This window comes from Epinephelus moara, chromosome 5, assembly GCF_006386435.1.
Source record: "Epinephelus moara isolate mb chromosome 5, YSFRI_EMoa_1.0, whole genome shotgun sequence".
Classification (NCBI taxonomy): domain Eukaryota; kingdom Metazoa; phylum Chordata; class Actinopteri; order Perciformes; family Serranidae; genus Epinephelus; species Epinephelus moara.
In genome coordinates, this window is record NC_065510.1 from 32,237,303 (window position 1) to 32,258,110 (window position 20,808).

The following is a 20,808-nucleotide window of genomic DNA, read 5'->3' on the forward strand; positions in this document are numbered from 1 at the left end:
ACCTGATTACTAAACTCACTCAAACTTGCTTCAATCACTTTCCCATGTATGTTCAGCCTTAATTGCACATGTCCAGTCATATTCTGAGCGAGTTAATGAGATCATCCTCATTGTGATACACGATAGCCTGAGGAAATCACAATCTTTGTGTTCCAACCCTGAGGAAATGTTCAGAGGGCTTTTTAGTGCTGACCGATGGCTACTGAACCTCTGTAATAAAGAGGTGAAAAAAGAGACAATATGAAATCCCAACAAGAAAGGAACTAAAGTTCACAGCTAACTCCATTTTATATTTAACCTGCTCTGAACTCTAACCATTGCTCCCATAATCTTGGGGCCTCCGTCACTAACCCTTTATCTCTGCAACTTGCCTCACTGAGAAGCAATAAACGCCACTGCCCAGCTTTTAGCACACACTATTCTTACATCTGTGCCTATCCTCCACATTTGGCTTTTAAATTTGGGTTTATCGGAAATAATCAAACATTATTCTTGTGTTTTGTGAAACTTAGAAAAAAATACTCCTTTCATGTCACTGTAACTACCTTGAATTTAACTATCTTGAACTAACTATGGCTTATCTATCTCCTCAAGACCATCTCTGAATGATCACTCAACTATCCTGTTAGGAGTAAAGTTAGGTCTTTCTCTTGTTTCCAATGACAACTACACCAGCCAACATATTAATGCCTCCACCATCACCTCTCTCCCTGCACAACTACTGGTCAATCTTTCCACTCTTCCTGCTCATGCTTGCACCCTTGATACCCTTAAAAGCTTTAATATTCTGTCCTGTACGACTGACTCAATAGCTCATCTAAAAACTAAAAGACTCCTCCACAACGATCTGTGCCATGGTTATATAAACTGAAGCACAAAGGCACACTACTGCATTAGAGGCTTTATAAGGTAACAAAGCAAAGAGATAGAAAAACACTGTGATGCTTAAAATGACAACTTAGACTCTATACTATCGAAAGCGAAGTTTTAAGTTCCACCCAGATGTAGCTGTTATCTACTGTCATCGTACTCTGATGAGTGCCAGGGTGACAATATCGTTTTCTTTATTTTATATTCCTTCTTGATCTCAGTGATGCCACTGTTGATCAGTCTGTGTAAAACAATACAATTTGGCACAATTCACCAGCATGGTTTGATGTTCGTCAAGGTACTATTGTAGGTCCTGTTCTCTTGTCCATCAAAGCATTTACATGCAGTTAAGGAAACATATTTCAGCTGGCTTTTTCTCCAGTGAGCTGCTTTCCTAATTGTCATGTAAATGAATTTTCATATTACGAGCCTGACCTGGTTTCTTTCAGTACTCTGCTTAGTAAAATGCGTGTAAATGTAATGCACTTTTACTGCATGTTACCACTTACATCAGTAAATATGGTCTTCATGTTAGTGTGACGCTAACAGTTTGCAGTTATATGTGTCAGTTCAACTAGTGAGCCCGGATGTTGAACTAAAACCTTTTTTCCTGTGCACTGATAACACTCAGCTACCTGTAAATCGACCAAAACACTGTCACTGTAATGACCTCTTCTCTATTCTACCTCACTGATTCACCAAAAACCTAAAACTTGTACAGAACCCACTGGTATAATAACAAGCCAAGAGATTATAACACAACACACTGACCCAGATCTCTCTTCACTGGTAAGCCAAAGAAAAATAAACACGACATGACAGAGAAAAAGTAATAAATCCAAACTGTAAACACAGATTTTCTTCCCTTATTCTTCACTAAGGATTTCCATGTGCAAATTTTACAAAATTTGATTAGTTTAAAATCTTTTTATTCATTTTCCTGAACTTGTTTCCAGCTACAGAGTCCTTTAAGAATATGTCACATTATATATATCATATGTCCTCTAAATGACGTCTTCTGTAAGACACTGGGCCCTCACTAATCCAATAAGAGCCTGGAAAAATGATTTAGCTGAGGTAAACAACACAGCTGTCAGCTTCAGTGAGATACACTAATGGAAAAAGATAGCATTTAGTTTGGTAAACAGAAGGAGGTAAAATGCATTAAGGAATTCAAGCACAAACAAAGCAATATAACTGACTCTTCTGGAAAAATGATCTGGTTTGGATGTTGTTTTGGAGGAAAATGTTTACTGCCAGAGCAGTTTGTGTGTGCGGTGTGTGTGTGTCTTACCCACGGTTAGCTGACCAGTCAGTTGTCCCTGATCATTCCTAGCATTGACAGTCACATTTCTGTCCGACTGAAGGATCAATGGACTGTCCTAAAGAGAGACGAAGAAGGAGAAAGATAATTAAGATCACAGCAAGTCGCATATTTCTTACACTCTCAAAAAACAAATCCATGTATACCTATATACCTTCCATACTCACACACACGTGCTTTATGGTTTCTTTATCCCCCCTGAAGCCCCTACCCTCACGCAATTAACCTGTAAAACCAATGTTGCCTTAGTCTGTATCAACCCTGACACTTCAAACTTAACTTCCTTTCTTCTGCCAACTGAACAAATGCTGCATCTTATTTACATATTCTCTTCGAGACAGCATCGTGTCTGTGAGTGTATTTGCTTGTTTCCACTTGTGTGTCTGTGTGCGCAAAAAGGCAATTATTCCCAACATAAATTAGCTGAATGCAACTGTGACCCCGACCTCTGCTCCCCTCTTTACTCTGATTGAGCGACACGCTGCCCACATCGGCTCACACCCAGTGGATGTGTGCTGCGATGAATGCTAACCCCATGTCTGCCATCTTCATTAAGTTCCAAACTCAATCTAACATCTCACTCTCTCTCTGTCCCACCTTCCTCCCAGTGAGCAACATCTTCCCACTCACAGCCTTTACCAACTTTCTTTGCCGTTCTCCTTCCCTCTTTCATTATACCTTTACACTTACATCATTTTTTTTTTTATTCTCTTTCCCTTCACTTCTCTCTCCCTCTCTCTTTTAAATTGCTTATTTGTTTTGGCGGCGTGAAATGAATGGCTCACAGGTGACCCAATTTCTCTGTTGATTTCCCCAAATTAATATCTTGCTGCATTCCGGTCTGAATTCCAAATGAGAATTGTGTTAAAATTGGAAAGTCGTTGATCCGTTGAAATGGAAAAATCCTCTTTTTTTTTTTACCCCACTTTCCTTCGTTCTCACTCTCAATCTCCCTCCCTCACCCCCCTCTCTGTGTTTTGCTATTTGTTATGGATGGATGTTCATTGTTTTGTGGTCTGCTTACTCGAATCGAGACCGAATTTCTAATATGTCACACCTGTCTGGTCTCTATTTTGGAGCGTCCAGAGACTCCTGGGGATGAGCTGATCAAAAACACAAACACGAACCGGCGCACAAGCGTGAGGGACGCACAGTAAACACACAAGCAATAAAAAAACACACACAAACACAACAGAAGCGGCGACAAACAGGACATGAGTGCCTGGAGTGTGTGACTACATGTGGGTAATGTACACATAGACATATTCTAGATGTGGACACACCAATACCCAAAGTCACACACATGCCACATACACACAGACACACACACAACACCCACTTACACAGCCAGGTAACAAATTTGCTAAACAACAAATGAGTGCTCCTCACGGTTTACTGTGCATTGCCTCTCTCATCTGCCTACTAACGCATGTATGCTGGATGGATCCTTGTCAGCGGGGCGTGTGATAGGCTTCACTATATTATCTTTCCACTCTGTTTAAAGGGATGGGCGCTTTGTAAAGCATGGCAGATGTAATGTGCTCTGAATCATTCCAGCTCAGTGGGCAGCGTGCATGAGCAGGCCCAATCCCATTCATTTACTGCAGGACTCTGTCATTTAGAAGTGCATCCATAGATGGGAAAATCATATTTGATTAAGCACTCATATGCAAATGCATGGAAATAAGGGCTGTAAATAATTGCTGCATATTAAACAGCTGCTAATGTCTATTTATACAACAGCTGATTGAAGACAAACAATCTGACTGGTGGTGCCTGAGTGAAACGTAGGAGCAGGTAACAATATCGGTCCTTCTTGATGAGGAAATAGTCAATTCTACCGGGAGGCTTCTTATCATTTTAATTAAGAATTTTAACATATACACACATATTGCATTCAGAACTAACTATATGTCATCATACACAACTGCAAAGAATGGACAGCGCCTGTGCTTGTTTAGACTCATGCTGGCACACGATGCCCTGATGAAATCCATTCAGGCATTGCAGATACTATTGATAACTCGGTTATAAAATCCATCATTCTCGAGTGTGTAGTCTTTACTATGATTGTGGAAAATAAAGAGATGTGGAGAGCTTTTGTGATGCATACTCTGCATCAATCAACGGGCACTGCACCAACGAGCTGGGTGCTGGGAGTCGATCACACAGTTTAAAGACTGGACCATAGACATTGGCTTCGTATTACCAGAAAAATCCACATGTAAACTGACAAGATACATATTTGTTAAAAGTGACTTGTAGATGAGCTGCTGCTTATAAGAAAGTGTTAGTGTTCCGTGACATTAAAGGATCATTTCTATCCATGAAAGCTCTGATCTTCAGTGAGGTCTGCATGATGTTTGATGATGGTTTGATGTTTTTCTCATTTTAATATTAGTTTGATGTTCATCCTTTAAGAGTTATACTGAAAACTTTTTTGCACTGCTGTAATCATTTCATGTCTTATGACATGAATCCATCAGGTGATGCATTCATCATCTGTAACATTGTTTGATGTTAGAAATCCAATCTGTGATGAAATACCAGAACACTCAGTGTAGTGAGTGTGTATGAAGGCAACGTTTCTACTGTGTGTCTAGTATTCTTACTTATTTGCATTGACATTGACATATGATAAATGACAATATGGCATTGCCACTTTTTCATGCCAATGGCAGACCACAGCTGCAGTGTGCCCCACGTGCCAATGATGAACACATACACATACACTCTTACATTGACTGCCAACAAATCTTTCTGTGGCCAATTTGTGGCAGGCTAACAATGATTACAGATAAGTCCACCTCAGATAAGCTTCAACTCCATCCAACACCCTGCTCACACACTAAAATTATGCATAAGAGCACTGATTAAACAGTACAATATGAAAGCACCCTGCAGCATTTCCACATAAAACACACCACATATTTCTACACCAGCTACATGCATCATAGTAACATGATTCATATTCTGTCTACAGACAGAGCTAGAGCCCATCCTGCGATGGGATCACAGCAGCTGCGAAGCTGATTCGCAGCTTAAAATGAATGTGAGCCAGGAGCGTAAAGTGTGTGTGTGTGTGTGTGTAGAGGGGTACTTCCTACTCCCCTGCTTCTGGTCTCCTTGCTCAGACAACACCTATCCTCAAAGTCAGTGTTCATTGTGATCTCAACTACATGCCTGTAAAATTTCGTTACTGCATCTTACATGGTTGTGACACTATTGCTTTGAGAAAACCTGCCTACAGACAGACAGAAATATAAACACCTGGAAAAGTATTCAAAATTGCTTCTGTGGTAGTTCCCGCAACAAAAAGTGTCTCCAGGACCATATTTTGCCATGATGACACACACACACACATACACACACACAGACTCACAATGTGAAAACAACAACAGCCCTGCTGTCGCGGCGGGTAAATATCCTCGGGCAGCCACAGGGAGATGATTAAAGCGAGCCCATTTAGAAATTTAAAGAAAACAATTAAAGTTTAACAATGGAATAACAATGAGCAACAGTAAACTAGATACAAAAGCATATTCAAATCACATTCAAAACCATTTATTTTGGCTTCATTTGTCAAGATATATGATACAATTAGATTAGATTAGGTTTGCAGGACAATTTCGCTGCAGCAGATTCAAGTACAGCAGTGTAAGATTTGAGGCAGGGGTGTGCTCAAAAGGAACCAGTTAGTATGTCGTGGGAAGACAGAAGTGGTTACAGCTGTTCCAAAAGGCCACACTCAAAGATGGGGTGAGAAGCCAGCTGTCATAGAGAGGGGTGAAATGAAATACAGGGATTTACCTTTCCTGGAAGGTTTTCACAGTGTTGCACTTGGTTGTGCACATAAAAAGTGACAGAAGCAGTTGTGTAAACAACAAAAATTCAGAGCCTGAGAAAGAAATTCAAACCCTGGCTCCTCTCTCAGCTCTGCACAGCTAGCCAATCCCCATGTAGAGAAATACACCTGAAAATCCAAATCCTTGGATAAGTGAGAGACATCTGGTACCGGGGTGGTGCTGGTAGTACCAACAGATGGTTGTGAGAAAAATGTCAAAATATGGTTTGGTGAGCACATGCAGCATTTCCTCACATGTACCATATATCATTTGTGATGTTTACTTTGTGCTCAGTTCACATCTCTCTTTATCTCCCTCTCCCGCTCCCTGCATTGTCCCTCTGGCTTTTGTGTTCAGAGTCTGGCTCATAAATCTCCCCTCATCGTGTGAAATGTGCAGAGAGGCACAAATAAATACACTAAAGGCTCACGCATCATGCTCTCTCTTGTGAGCTGACACAACATACACCACGGTGCCATTAATTCAGTTAATAGTTTAATTTCACTTTGATTATAAATACAGGCACAGAGCTGCCAGCCTGAGGTAGCCAGTGTAATTAGTCAGGTAATAATAAGCTGTGGACTGGTAGCTCATCATCACAGCCTCCAGCCACCAGTACAGATGGGTCCTAATAACAGCTTACAGCTCGCCTGTCTCACTGGCTGTCTCACTAACTGACCGCCTGTCTGACTGACACCCTTAACAGGTCTGGACTGATGGTTCATAAGTGATCTGATTGGTTATTTGTGTTTAGTCATCACTCTAATAACAGCTTTCAGCTCTCCTGTCTGTCTCACTGGCTGTCTAACATCGTATCCATCTCGGCAGCAATGTACCCGAGCCTCATACAAGATACATTTGGTTGATTCATCTTTGCCATCAGCCTAATAACTCCTTTAGTTTTCCTGACTATATCTCTGCAATCGCCTGTCTCACTGACTGTCTATTTGTCTATCTACCTGTAAAAGACATGGACATGCACTTAACAGGAGATGTCAATTAATCCAAAAGCTTTCAGCTCTCCTATCTCCGATCTGTCTTATTCCCCGCCTGTCTCTCTGACTGTCCAAAAAGCCACCACCTCTTTAGCCAGTCTGCCTGCCTGTTGGCAACTCTGCAGATCTGACTCTGTGTTTAGAGAAATCAGATATGTCACCAGGGCCGGCTCTAGCATTTCTGAAGCCCTAGGCGAAGTCTGTTTTGGTCCAAAGTCTTGTGCCGTCACTCAGTGGATCTGGAGCGCCGTGGGTGGGTGGCACATTACAAGACACCCTTTCAAGTTGATGTGACGAACTTGTTATGAAATCACTGCTTATTTACACATCCGGCAGCTATGAAGCATTTGGAGTTGTGTTTCTGGCCACCCAACAAGTGTAAGTCTAATATTCATTCTCTGTTCACCAGCTAGTCTCTAACTGCCTGTCTGCCTTTTGAGCAGATAGTGCACAGCAATTTTACCAGAGCTTTCTCACTGACACCATGACAGCGTAAAGAGTAAACTAAAATGGTGAAGATGTGGAGCAGGCAGCTAAAAATGAGCCAAAACTCATTATAAAGGTCAGTAACACAGAGCTCATTGTTGTGACCTATATCACACTGTCAAGTTGTTTTTGCATGGCCACTTGATAAACTATAAAAAATATTGATTATAACCACTTTAAGTCTCTACAGCCTGATTTCATCACTGTGTGCAAACATGAAAAGGAACCAGTGGCTACTTCAAAAGATGGAAATCTAGACTTCGTAGCCTGAAGCTTTTACACAACCAAATGAAGTACAGACTTCAATAAAAGGCCAATGTCGTGATTCACCTGACATTTAAACTGGAGGCTGTTTGAGAGAGGATTAAAATCTTAGTTTAAGTGAACAGCAGAACTTCAGGTACCTAAGAAAGAAGAAAGCATGTCATTAGTCCCTCCTGGGAAAATTCTTCTTCTTTTTTTTTTTTTTTTACTCTTATGTTACTTTATTTTAACACAAAACACACACGCCCAAACACGGCCATGCATTAAATGAAGTGATGTCAAAGTGAGGGGGCTGCCCATGGACAGGTGTCCTGAGCAGTTGAGGGTTCAGTGCCTTGCTCAAGGGCACATCAGCAGTGCCCATGAGGGGAACTGGCACCTCTCCAGCTACCAGTCCGCATCCTGTGCTTGGTCCATATGGGGACTTGAACAGATGACTCTTCAGTTCAGTGCCCACAGACTGACCCACTGCCGCCGCACCTATATATTGCATTTTGTTCATTCGTTAGAGTCCCATCGTTGAAGATAATTATCTGGTACTAGAAAGATACTCTGAACAACAACAGCTAGACCGCGACGATAGAGAGATATTGATAAGAAATGTTCAGAGAAGTGGTGAATAAGTCAGTAAGACAGACACAGAAAGTTGTTGTAATTAATCAGTAAAGGCCAGTACATAGTATATAGTCCAAGCTAAAACAGAATACCAATCAAACAGTGTGTGATAAAGTGCCTGCGGTGCCCCCCCCCCGCATTCCTCTTTCGACTTTAATTCAGCTAATTAGCAGGGACTATTAAATAAGTGATGTGTTTGTTGGTGTGCGGTGCTAATTTGTTGTTTTCGGTCCCCACGGCCATGTAACAACAGAAAATAAACCAGAGTTGCTCACAATCTTGCTCTCTGGGTACTTGGATTTAATATGTTCAAGGGTCTTCCCGCGCGCTCGGGGGCCTTATCATCTATTTAGCATGTCATCTGTGACCGGTAAAAGCCTTGTGTCAACAGTTTTGAGATCAATTTTAATCCATTTAAATAGAAAAGTGACAGCTGGCAGAAGACTGAGCCGGTCAAGATGTGTCAGATCATTGTTTATCTGTGTGTGTGTGTGTGTGTGTGTGTGCGTGTGTGTGTGTGTGTGTGTGTGCGTGTGCGTGTGCGTGTGTGTGTGTCTGTGAAATGGCATAGTACAAATTTTCAAGGCCCAAGCCTATGATTGAAGGTCAGGGCCCTGCGTAAATTACTGCAATTACTGTGGACCTCTGTGTCAGAAACAATAACACAAGTCATGGTACTGCCTGATTGAATTGCTGAATATAAAGTCTATTCATGGTTTCTTAACAAAATCATTTGAAATTGAGTTATATTGATCTAGGATGTTAAATTACGCAATTCAAACCATAATTTGAATTCCAGCTTTAATTACTATTCCATGGCCAAATAGTCTAATGTCATTGTCTCCAGTGTCACGGTAAGATCTTCTCCAAAACTGAATTAATTAATCTTGTTGAGCAACTACACTGGCTCTTTCTGGTTTATCTTAAGGCTGCTGCTGGGAACTGTGGTTAAAGCCCTATAACTGGTAAGCAAGGTGGATGGCTCTGGCTAGCAAGGTTCAGAGTTGCTGGAGATTTAGCAAGCAGATTGCTGGCTAAAAAAAAGTATGAGCTGAGATTGCTAATTTCAGGGCCCTTGTACCTCAGGGGCCCTCCAGGACTGCAGTGTTAGGCGTTGGCTTCTCATCCTCTTGCCTCATTAGGAGTCTCTGTGTTGTATGTAACTTTTCTGTGGATCTGGTGAGGGATTTTTTATTTATTTTTTGGTCCATTTGGGGATGAGTGAGTTTATGAATAAACAAGACTCTGTTTCACCTTGAATCAGGCAGCTAGATGTAGGATAACCAATCAAATTCTTAGGTAAACATAAAGGAAATGAGGTAGCAACAGTAGCACTGCATAAAGATTTTCTGAACCGTCAAGTTGGATGTGTAATTAATTATGTCAATGGCCGCATTACAGTCAAGAACATTGAGGTGAAAAGGTTTATTACTTTGGGCAGAGCTGTCTCAGGAATGCTGAGGTCTGAATCAAGAACAGAAAACATCTCAGATAATCAGAAGTGTGATAAGCCTGTTGTAAATATACAGTTGGTAACTTTTATGAATTTAACTTTGTGTCATATTTGTTGAAACTGCCACCGTATTCTGAAAGAAGGACATTAGACAGTCTGTGGAAATAACAAATGATGTCCCTCCTTCGCTCCTACTGCCTCTAGTCTGAGTGTGTTGCAGACGATAACAACCAATCAAAGCCAAGAAGTGTAGTGTACTGTTTAGCTGTAAAATGAGAACGTTTGTGCAGCTGTGGGTGGTGCAAGGTTCTCCTGTTTAACTGTATCCAAAATGGCAGCCATGTGACAAATGTTCTCATTTTACAACTAAACAGTACACTAAAAAATGTTTCTAAAAACATTTGAGGTGAGAATAAGGCAATAACAGAATTTAGACTTTTTTTCAAAGACTATCTATCTCATTTGGTGCTGTGTAAATATAGAGACAGTTTAAGCAAATATTTAAAGTTATTATTTATGAAAATTACCAAATGTAGCTTAAAGGCATATCCAAATTAAGGCTGGGCAATAAAAACAGCGTTACAAGAGGTGCGTCTAGTGCCTTTCAAAATCAGATTCAAACATCATCCCAGCTAACCCCTCAAAATTTTGGTGAAAACATGTCAGCAAAGAACTAGTACTGTACTTTGTGTACTTGAGCATCTTGCTTTTGTATGAGGTCATAGTTTGAGTTTTTCAGCATCCTTAAGAAAACATTCATTAGCTTGCGTGTGTGCTTTTCTGCCGACACATACTAATGCTTTTTATATTTACATATACAGCACAGTAAGCTACTATTTTGCCACAACAAGCACAGGTGTGTGCTATTTGCAACTCTCCAGACACCATCATAAAACAAGTGAAACCATTAATCCCGCTCTCCAGCTAGATGACAAATAATCTGCTGTCTTTTCACACTTTTCAGGTGATCTCTTCATGATTCACCTAAAAATTTATAGACTTGAACTGCAGTGTTGTAAAATCCTGCAGAAACATGCGTTTTTTACTGTAATCCAACTACATGTCCTACAAAGATAGAATAAACTGCTGCTTTTGTTCCTATTCCTGAAAAGTTTACTGAGCGGAGATACAGCTTTTTGGCAAGACACTGACAAATCAATTTAATGGATGTTCTAGTAGTGTTTTTTTGGGGGGTGACAGGCTCTGCTGTGCCACCAAGCCCCATTTCTCTTTCTGCCAGACCAACACCCAAAGAATGGATTGTTCTTTACCAGAGGGGGGAAAAGGTGGAAATGGACACATAAAGATAGAGAGGATGGAGAGATGGAGGGGTGGAGGTGGAAGGCTTAGGGTAAAAAGAGGTTGAGCGAAGGGAAGAATGTAGGTACAGGGGTATCGAAAGAGAGAGTTGGAGGGCGGGAACGGGAGGCAGAGGTATAAGCAGGGACCTCCCGGCTTTAGGATTGCAGAGCGATAAATCTTGAAATGAGTGGAGAGGAAAAAAAGGAGGGTAGAGCAAGATAGAGATGGAAAGCAGAGGAGGGTAAACCTTAGAACATTTGTTTTAGAGATAGACACACCAAATAGATCTATAAACAGAAGCCGCTACGTCAGCCCTCTACTTTCTGCTTCTCCACGATAATGTATGGTGCTTAAGGGAGCAGTCAACAAAGTCACACAGCTCGAGGAAAAAATGCCTGCTGGAAAGAAATACTCAAGGAGATTGAATTTAGATGATCCACCTTTGCTCTATCGCACCACAAATTGGAGATTATTTGTGTCAAAATATTATTACTATGCAGAATTCAGACAGCTACCCTTGCTAAATCTGTTATTTGTGCATGGTTATTTGATACAGGGTGTGGCTGCTCTCACCAAACGATTTGACTTGCCTTGTTCACTCCAACATCTAAATGACATCTGGTTAAAACTAAAATTAAGTAGCCTATATTAATGCGTTTCTATAAATACAGTACATCTGATCAGTGGTGAAAGGAGCATACTGCTGTAGCCTCCGGTAATAATGCTTATCGACTTTCTACCCATGTATTTCATATTCCAGAGCTTTGCAAAAACTATCCTGCAAGTGAGGTTTTACAAATGATACCTTCCAACCTGAGGGCTTAGAGATAAAATACATCTGAGGGATTTTTACGTAACGTTTCAGATTAGCGCTCAGGAATACATCTTCATACAATGGTCTTATGCACACAGTCTGAGGATACTGTTGGTCCTGTTAGTCAAATATTTTTGTCAGTTTCTGCTGAGGCTGAACAAAACCTGTCAGGACAGAGGATAAGAAACAGTAGAAAGAATAAGATGCAAAGCTAGCAGCTGCATGTAACTTTTGGTGTACTCCACATATACACTGAAAGATACCTGCAATGTTTGATGGGCTGTTTATGTTTGATGTCTAAACTTAAATATTTTAAGTCCTTTGGAAATTAGTAACATAAACTTAAATATTTAGCAATTTTAAAACATTTTCTGTTTTAAGAATGATATTTCAAGAGCTAAGTATATATTACAAGTTTTGATAGACAACCACCAATCCATTCATATTTAACATGCTCAAGTCGCCAGTAGTCCTTCATAGGGTTAAAGCCATAGACTGTATAAAAATAATGGATGTAGTCACTTAGATATCACACTGCAGTGGACTCCCACTTTGAAACATTGAGTGTGGCATATTGGCTGTCGACATCATGGATTTTTGGAGCCAGTAGTGACACAGGATGACCACATTTTGACAAATTTAATTGGTTGACTTTTATAAAAAGTCTCCCTGTGTTTCCCACAGAACTAGAGTTTATGTCTGGCAGTAGCTGAAAAAGAAGCAAGCTGAATTCAGAGCTTTTGGTGGTGAACGCAGCACAGGTTTGTTTTTTGTTTTTTTTTTCCCTCAGCAGCACATTGTTGAGTTTGAGTCACGGTGTTTAGAACTGGTTTGTGGTCAGATTGATCAGTGCTTATCAGATCAGGTTGATGGATTAGATAAGAGGAGCAGCTGCTGCAGAGGCAGGTGAAAACAAACTTTTAAGACCCAGGACTGGACCATGTGGTGTGCTTTTTTCATGGAAACATATCATTTACTGTATAGTAGGCTGAAAAAATGCTAGACAAATCTAAAATGAGAATGCTGTTGTTGTAAGTGTTCTGTTTCTGTATGAATAAATGGACGGTTAAGCTTTACTTTCACTGTGCCTGCCGTTCTTCTGCTTTGTCTGTGCCCAGAGTACACTTTGCGCTCTGAGAGTGTGGTGCTTTGAAAAGCTTTGATGGTATATATATTCCAACAGCTCTTAGAAATCAGTCCACAAATGCTGATATTGTGGGCCGCCAAAAATAATGAATATGTGGGAAACCCTGGTCTACCCCTCTACAGTTGTCATGAATGGGGAAATTAGTTATAGAGACCAAAACTGTCTTTCTGTACCATGCAGTAGTTGAGCATTTTTAGAGCCAGCCTCAAATGGTCATTCAAAGAAATGACAGTTTTTGGCACTTCCATGCTGGCTTCATTTTTCAGCCCTGGGGTTTGCCGTTTGATTAAAGCACAACACATTTACATTTATGGAAAACATTTTATGGGCAATTCTGTAAGCCGAAAAAACCCAAACACACTTTCTTGCTATGAGGCATTCGAGTCTCGCCACTGAACCGCTGACTAATGAGCTTAACAAACATCTCAAATCATAGCCAGTAACATCATTTTTTTCTAGTCAAGCAGGGTTAGCTTAAATGCTAGTCTAAAGGGACTTCCAACAGCATAACCACCAGCATATAACCTGTACATTAGTGTACATTAGCCCCTGCATACATACAGAGCAGATCCAGCCATGAAAAATGTAAATGCATATATGTGACTCAGTATAAATCCACTTCTTGAACACCATATATCTATCCTGGCTGTGTCTGCTTTAAACTTGCATGGAGGCAAAGTGAAATCAATCCTGTTGTTATGGCAATGAAGCAGTGAGGTGTTGAATCATGATCCTGCACTGTGGGTCTGCAGTATAAACCAGAAGAACTGATCTGTGATGTAAAACACATATGCAGACATGCACGCTCAACCTCAAGATACCGCACCCACTGATCTGCATAACACACTCAAGGTCAATATACTTTAATGTAAAACGTTATTAGATATGTAGCTTGTGTTCATACAGAATTCTCATTTAAGCACACGCATAGACAGCAACCACGTGATGGCTACATAACGGCCATATTTGTCTCTATAGGAGCAAATTTTCCCTCAAGTCCTGTGTCCTGTGGCATGCTTGAGGAGAGGAGAAGAGACAAGATAAGTGAAGAGGACGGAGGAGTAGAGCAGAGCGGAGCAGATAAAGTTGCAATGCTCCATTTGCCATGAAATATTCCCCCGTGGTACAAATACTTGAGGTGAAAGAGGAATAAGTTAACTCTGGACAAGTTTGTGTGTATGTGTGAAGGGGAGAGTTTGTGTGTGTGTGTAGGTGTGCAACTGTGGAAGGAGAATGCCCCTTGTCTGAGATAACAGGTGTATGTAATGTATGTGTACATTAAAAATGTGACAATAGTTGACCCTGTTGACCTGTGTGTGTCGAAATGTATGTGTGCTTGTGTTGTGGGTGTGTATTTACGCCTGCCCAAGCAGACATGCCTTGCTGCTAATAGATTATTGATCAGGGTCAGTTCCCGAGATCTGTACTGGCACACACACACACACACACACACACACACACACACACACACATAAAGGCTTGCAGTCTCCAGTATACCTTTATTGAAAACAACTTAAGACAACTACTTCCAAAATTAGTTTTTGTTTGTTTGTCTCTTCCTCATCACTCAAACATCACTTCTGTTGGCACATTGGCTTTGAGACGGGTCCTGCAGAGTCATGGATTCCAAATAGCAATCTTTGGATTGATATTGCGTATTTCAAAATTCATTTAAAATCTGATACATCCTTATATGTGTTTTACTGCTCCGGTATCCCTCTTTTGTCCTGTAGTTTCTTTGCTGTCTCTGTTCCATCCAATTCCCCGGGGGATCATAACAGATCCTTTTTCATTTGTACTGAACCAGCCGTGTACGGGTGCTAGTGTGTGTTTATGTGTGTGTTTAAAGCCCATTTTTCATTTAATGGTGATACAGACTTTTTCTCTTTAACCCTGTCACCTCTACAAAGTCAGGACAATCAAAAGCAAGGGAGATCAAATAGCTATCGTAGCTAGCAGAGATAAATAACACTTACATTACTGGTCTATTACTAGCCTAAATGCTGCAGGTTCCAGAGCTAATCTAGATCACACTTATCATTGCTAGGGGAAATATAACACAGGAATGCACTGGCTTATCTTCTGCCTCAAGGTTATCGGTTTCAAACCTGATCTACATCACAGACAGTGCGGCTGTAGTTAAAAAGAAAACAAACGAAAGAGAGGGGGAAAAACAACATCAGAATTGACAAGGATATAGCTTTCAACACAGACAGCTCTTGTTCTACCAGTTACAGATGCACAGAGGAGAGGGAGTATGTCATGCTGAGTACCTAAATGCACCAAAATATGTTGTGCTCCCTAAGTGACCGGTCAATTATATAGATCTCTTTCTCTCTCCTCTCAACACTTACTCATGTGTCTTTTATCCAGCTCAGCCTCACCAGCTTGTTATCCCATAGTCATAGCTATTGAATAATGTATGCTGCCCCCCCCACCCCCCCAAAGGAGCAATGTTGGAAGGGAAGTGGCTGCTTCAAACTGAATACTGTGATTCACTGGGGGCTTGTGGCTGGTGGGAGTTTTCACGTTCTTATTTTCTATTAAGACCCAATCCTGTTAAATAGCACAAGAAAAAAAAAAAAAAAGCTGCATAATTCTTTGTCTGCTAAGAAACACTTTGAAGAGGGAATCGAGCAGATTTTTCACAACTTTTTCAGATGAACTAAAAGTTTCTGAGTGTTTGTCGCACAGGATCCTTGAGAATTTATGCTATGCCAAAAGCCAATCAAGTGTAACAATTAGCTCATTTGCTGTGAGATGATAAATCACTAAGCCTGTTTAGCCGTGCAAATTTGGTGCAATTTTATCACTATTTGCATGAAGACAATCAAGGGGGGAAATAATTGTTGTTGTTTTTTTTCAAACCTCATCTCTTATGTTCTTTGGAGGGGCAACCTTTGTGTTTGCATTTGGGTCTCCGAACTGGGGCTTTAATCAAAGGTCCTCTGGGCTTTTTGGCTCATTTTCTAGCAGTTCAGTATGTCTTGCGGTCTGTTAGTGTCTCACTGCTGTGACAAGGATTTCCTGATGTTGGCATCTCTGCAGAGCTCTCAGCCATGTGATGAAATCCCCAGTCGAGTAGCTTGCCTCCATAATTACTAGGAATGGTTTACAAGGACGGGACATGAGAGAGATGAAGTGGATTCTCTTGATGGGGAAACGTTGCATAAAATGGGACATGGGAATGGTTGACAGAGATGAGAGGAGAGTGTGGGAGAGACAGCTGGGAATTGATCTAAGAGATAAGACATGATGGAGATAGAAGGGACAGAGAGTGGTTTCAACCCATGGAGCTAAATGAACCTGTTGGAATGCATATTCGCACTGAATTTCTGTTTGACAATACACAACAGCAGCCAAGGGACTAGAGAGACCAGAGAGATGACTTTGTCACCACTCGTCCACAATGAGGAGTTTAAGTGGTACAGTAAGATGTAAAAGACACTGAAATGATTAAGACCAGGGGGCAGATGCATTAACAATGTGTACGCACAAAAAACATGTGTTTGCCAAGAATGTGCAGTGACAATGTGTGCACCTCACGCACTCTTAAGACCAGACATGCGCACTCTTTCAACTGAGATAGCTGCAGGTGACATGACAGGTACAACATTAAATACAGACTCTGGTGAGAGATGAATAACAGGCTGTTTGCCAATTTCACGACTGTGTTACGATCAAGATTTATAAAATGGAACCAGGCACATGCACGGCTTCATGAATCTGATGAAAATAATGTGTAGGCATATGTCCGTCTTTGTGCATACACACAGTTATAGTCGTGAATCTACACAGAGTTTTATGCATCTGGCCCTGGATTCTTTGTCTGCATATGCACGAAACAACATCTACCGTATTCTTTTGAAAGATTTCCATTCTCAACCCGAATGGAAAGGTTCAACTTAACAATAACAGTTTTCAAAAATGGGGCAAAGGCCATGAAGAGGCCTTGGAATAACTTTAAATGGCCCCTGAGACATTGAGAGCAGAGAGAGACACATGAGTGAGCTAGAACTGGTTTTCAAGCATGTAAAATAATACATCTTGGAAATACAGTATTTTTCTCAGAGAAAAGAAAGAATTGATGGTATCTGAAGTTAACACTAGACAGAAGGCAAGAGCCACATACAAGAGGCCATTTAATTATTCTTCACCACGTGCCACAAATAAGAAAGCAAAGGATTTGATAATGATCACACACATGATCATAAACTTGCAATAACTGATGTTTTGGTCACATATACCAACTCCTGAGGGAGGTATCCATTTTCAGCTACTAAATGCTCCTCAATGTGAAGTGCTCAGTGGATTTAAGAGCTTTATTTACTGAAAACAACTGCCTGCTGTGAGAGCAGTGAGAGTGAATCAAAACAGTAAAGTTGCAGGCTGTGCAGCTAAACAATGATCTGAAGTTCAGGCACAAGTGCCCCCTTTCACACGGTCACATTGTTTTCACAATGACATTTGATACATAACTATTGAAAATACTGATTATAGACACTTTTAGAGGGTTTAATGTTTGAATATAATAAACTGCAAAATACACAGAACACAAGCTTGCAGTACCTCAAGTTGTTTATTTGCCTAAACATCCTGTATATATGCTACCATAAGGAGCACAGCTACTGCTGCAGAATCACAATAAAATTTAAGTCCTTCAGTGCAGAGCTGTTGACTACTATTTCTCTGCCATCGACAGGCTATGCTCAAGAGTTCACTCGAGATATAAAAGTAATGTTGGCATGACTGCAGCATACATTTCCTCAAGGGAAGGTGCTGCAGGTGATGGCATATTAATACAACTAATGAACAGGGAGCACTGTGGCAGGGTAGTGATGAAAGCTGAGAAGAGACTAGCATTGATTCTCAAATTTTGGACTTCCCAAAGGTGTTGGCAGGGGTTATCAGCATTAAAGATATAAGACAGAAGGCTCCTGCCACACCAACTAGCATGTTAAGAATGCTATTAACAACTATTAAATGGCCGTGTCTGTCATTATGCATGACATCCTGTTGTTGCATTTACAGCAGTGTTTCTGCCCCCAAATGTGTTTTTCAGCTACCTGTTTTTGTGCCACCAAACATGGGTATTTTAAGTCAAAACATAATCTTTTCCTAACTATAACCATGTACGTTTGTGCCCAAATATAACCACACGTTAGCCATAGTGTTGTTAAAACATAAAGAAACAAAGTTTTGCCAGGTTATAATAGCATTCTGAAGATGCTATTCTGTATATATATCCTTTTGGCCTTTATTTATAACACTGATAACCACTATTAACATCTATTTAATAGAGTGCTAACTTTCAAAATGGGTGCTATTTCTACAAAGTAAACAGTATCCAAGGATGGGACAGGGAAAGCATGCAGTATTTTCTCTAAGGATAAATCACAAAATCACTTCTTTCATCTCTCTTTTTTATCAATTTTTCTTTTTCCTTTTTCCTTGATGTCTCTTTTGACTGTCTTCAATTAATTTTCAACGCTCAGGTTTCCAAGCAACTGAAGACCCCCTGCTTATTTACATTCTTGTTATATCTTCCTTTGATCTCCATCCAGTTCTCTATCCTTAATCTTAGTTCCCTCTGCAGTGTTACTTACCTTCCTATACTTCCCTTCTACACATTGCGACTCCCTCTGAAAGATCTGCCAGTCAGTCATTAGTTTTTTCCAAGTATGATTTTGGACAACAAAAGCATCTCAAAGTGATAAACATAAAACACAATTAATGTAGATCATATTGTATTTGCAGTCTGAACTATGCTGTCAGACTGATGTGTGAAGAGTGGATATGGTGTGAGAATTCAGTTTTTATGAGCCTTTTGGTTGCAGAGATCTCCAACTGGGAGACTCCTTTGCAGCAATTTGTTTTAGCTGTGAATAGCTCTACTGGCTGTTGTCTTGGGATTTCAAGTCCTCCCTCTCCCTCTCCCTCTCTCCCCTTTTCACTTTTTCCTCTCTTTTTTTCTCAGGACTGCCCGTCAGTTTTGGTTCATGGTTCCTGTCTGTGTTTCATCCACTGTCCTTTGATCTGGGTCTTTATCCTCCTTGAGACTCAGCCAGTGTTTGCTGTTTTTCTTTTTTTTTTTTTGGTCTTTCTCCATGGCTGTTTTTGCATTGTGTGTTGTTAATGACAAACTGCAGCACCCACTCTCAGCACCTCTAATCTCTTTGTTCTCCCTCTATGTGAATGGTATATCACTGAGTTTGCCTCTTATATGTACCATATGTCTATCCTGCTTCAATGTCTGTGTGTAATGGAGCTGGTTTTGTGGCCATTGCCACACACACTGTACATACTGCCAGTAGTTCCAGTTTGCTGGAAGCCCTGTTATTGAACCATTTTCTTCAGTCCATAGACAAATACATACCACATTGCAACTTAATACACTTAAAAGTCTTTAGTGGTAGGTTTATTGCTTTGTTAGTACTATATTGTACCTCATTTACTTTGTCCTCCTGAGACCACAGCTTTTGTTTGGTATGGACTTTCAATTTCTCCTAGCTTTTTGGGATTAGTAGGATCTGGCAAAGATGTATTTTTAATAGTCAGAAGTGTGTAATGAACTATAAAACAGTTTATTTCAGTGCCGAAAACAATGCAACATTTTGTAACTATATGGGTTAGGGGGTCACTGTTGAAGTCTAAAACTGTTCATTTCAATACCTGAACATGGCTGTACAAAACAAACTGCAAATAATGTAACATTTCAAGTCCTGTAATTTGTTCACTTTGTAGCTCTGAATGAATTCTCCTTGCTCCACTCCAAGCTAGTCTGTCACACCTTACTGGCCTTTATAAAATGTTGCAATAATACAATAATAAAGTCCCAATGTCCTCAAACAAAATGGTAAATAAGTCCCAATGTCCTCAAATGAGGATTTTTTAATAGACAGCATTTAAACTTGTTAAAACTGCTACAATTTGGTGACATTTGTATGCAATATTAAACTACAAATGTTACTAAGCACAAATAAACAAGTTTCAACCATAATATTTGATCAGGTTTTGCGCCATGCCCACTTTTGTGTCGGATAAGCTATAGACTGAGCATAAAAGTGTCCACGAACGAGGACAACAGGTCTCAGTTACGCAGAATGAAGTATAAGATGTAGCAAGCCCAAAATGAAATGTCCTCGTATTAGTAAGCGGGGTCTCAGAAGGTTATACTCTTGTAATTCTGGAGATTGAAAGTATTTGATTCTATCTTGTAAATCTGTTTCTCTACATTGCATTCTACCCATGGTATTTCTGTTCAAGGACATCATCCTGAAAGATGGTCTTCTGTGCAGTTCATATGACAGTGAGGTGCGATTCCATCAGCTCCTTTAAATTGTGCTTATCAGTTTAGGCAAGGCAAGGCAAGGCAATTTTATTTATATAGCACCATTCATACACAAGGCAATTCAATGTGCTTTACAAGAGAAATACATTAAAACAATAGATCATTAAAAACAAGAGCTAAAAGCAAGAAAATAAATAGTTAAAAGCAGTGCAGAAAATGCATTTAAAAAGCAAACATAAAGCAAAAGCAACAGCAGACAAATATAAAAACAATAGCTACAGATTATCCTAACAATAAGTTACATATCTAGTTCACTGGTAAGCTGCAGTAAATAGTAATGTTTTAAGCCCTGATTTAAATGAGTTGACAGTTTCAGCCGACCTCAGATATCCTGGAAGTTTG

At 40.2% G+C, this 20,808-nt stretch overlaps 1 protein-coding gene across 1 annotated transcript in view; it reads right to left on the reverse strand.

Annotated features, from left to right (window-relative positions):
• LOC126390954 (zeta-sarcoglycan) overlaps positions 1-20,808 on the reverse strand; it is a 451,267-nt gene that overhangs the window by 91,968 nt on the left and 338,491 nt on the right. The window contains exon 4 of the mRNA XM_050045480.1: positions 2,165-2,252. Coding sequence (XP_049901437.1) covers positions 2,165-2,252 — 88 coding nt within the window. The remainder of the gene's footprint in view (positions 1-2,164; positions 2,253-20,808) is intronic.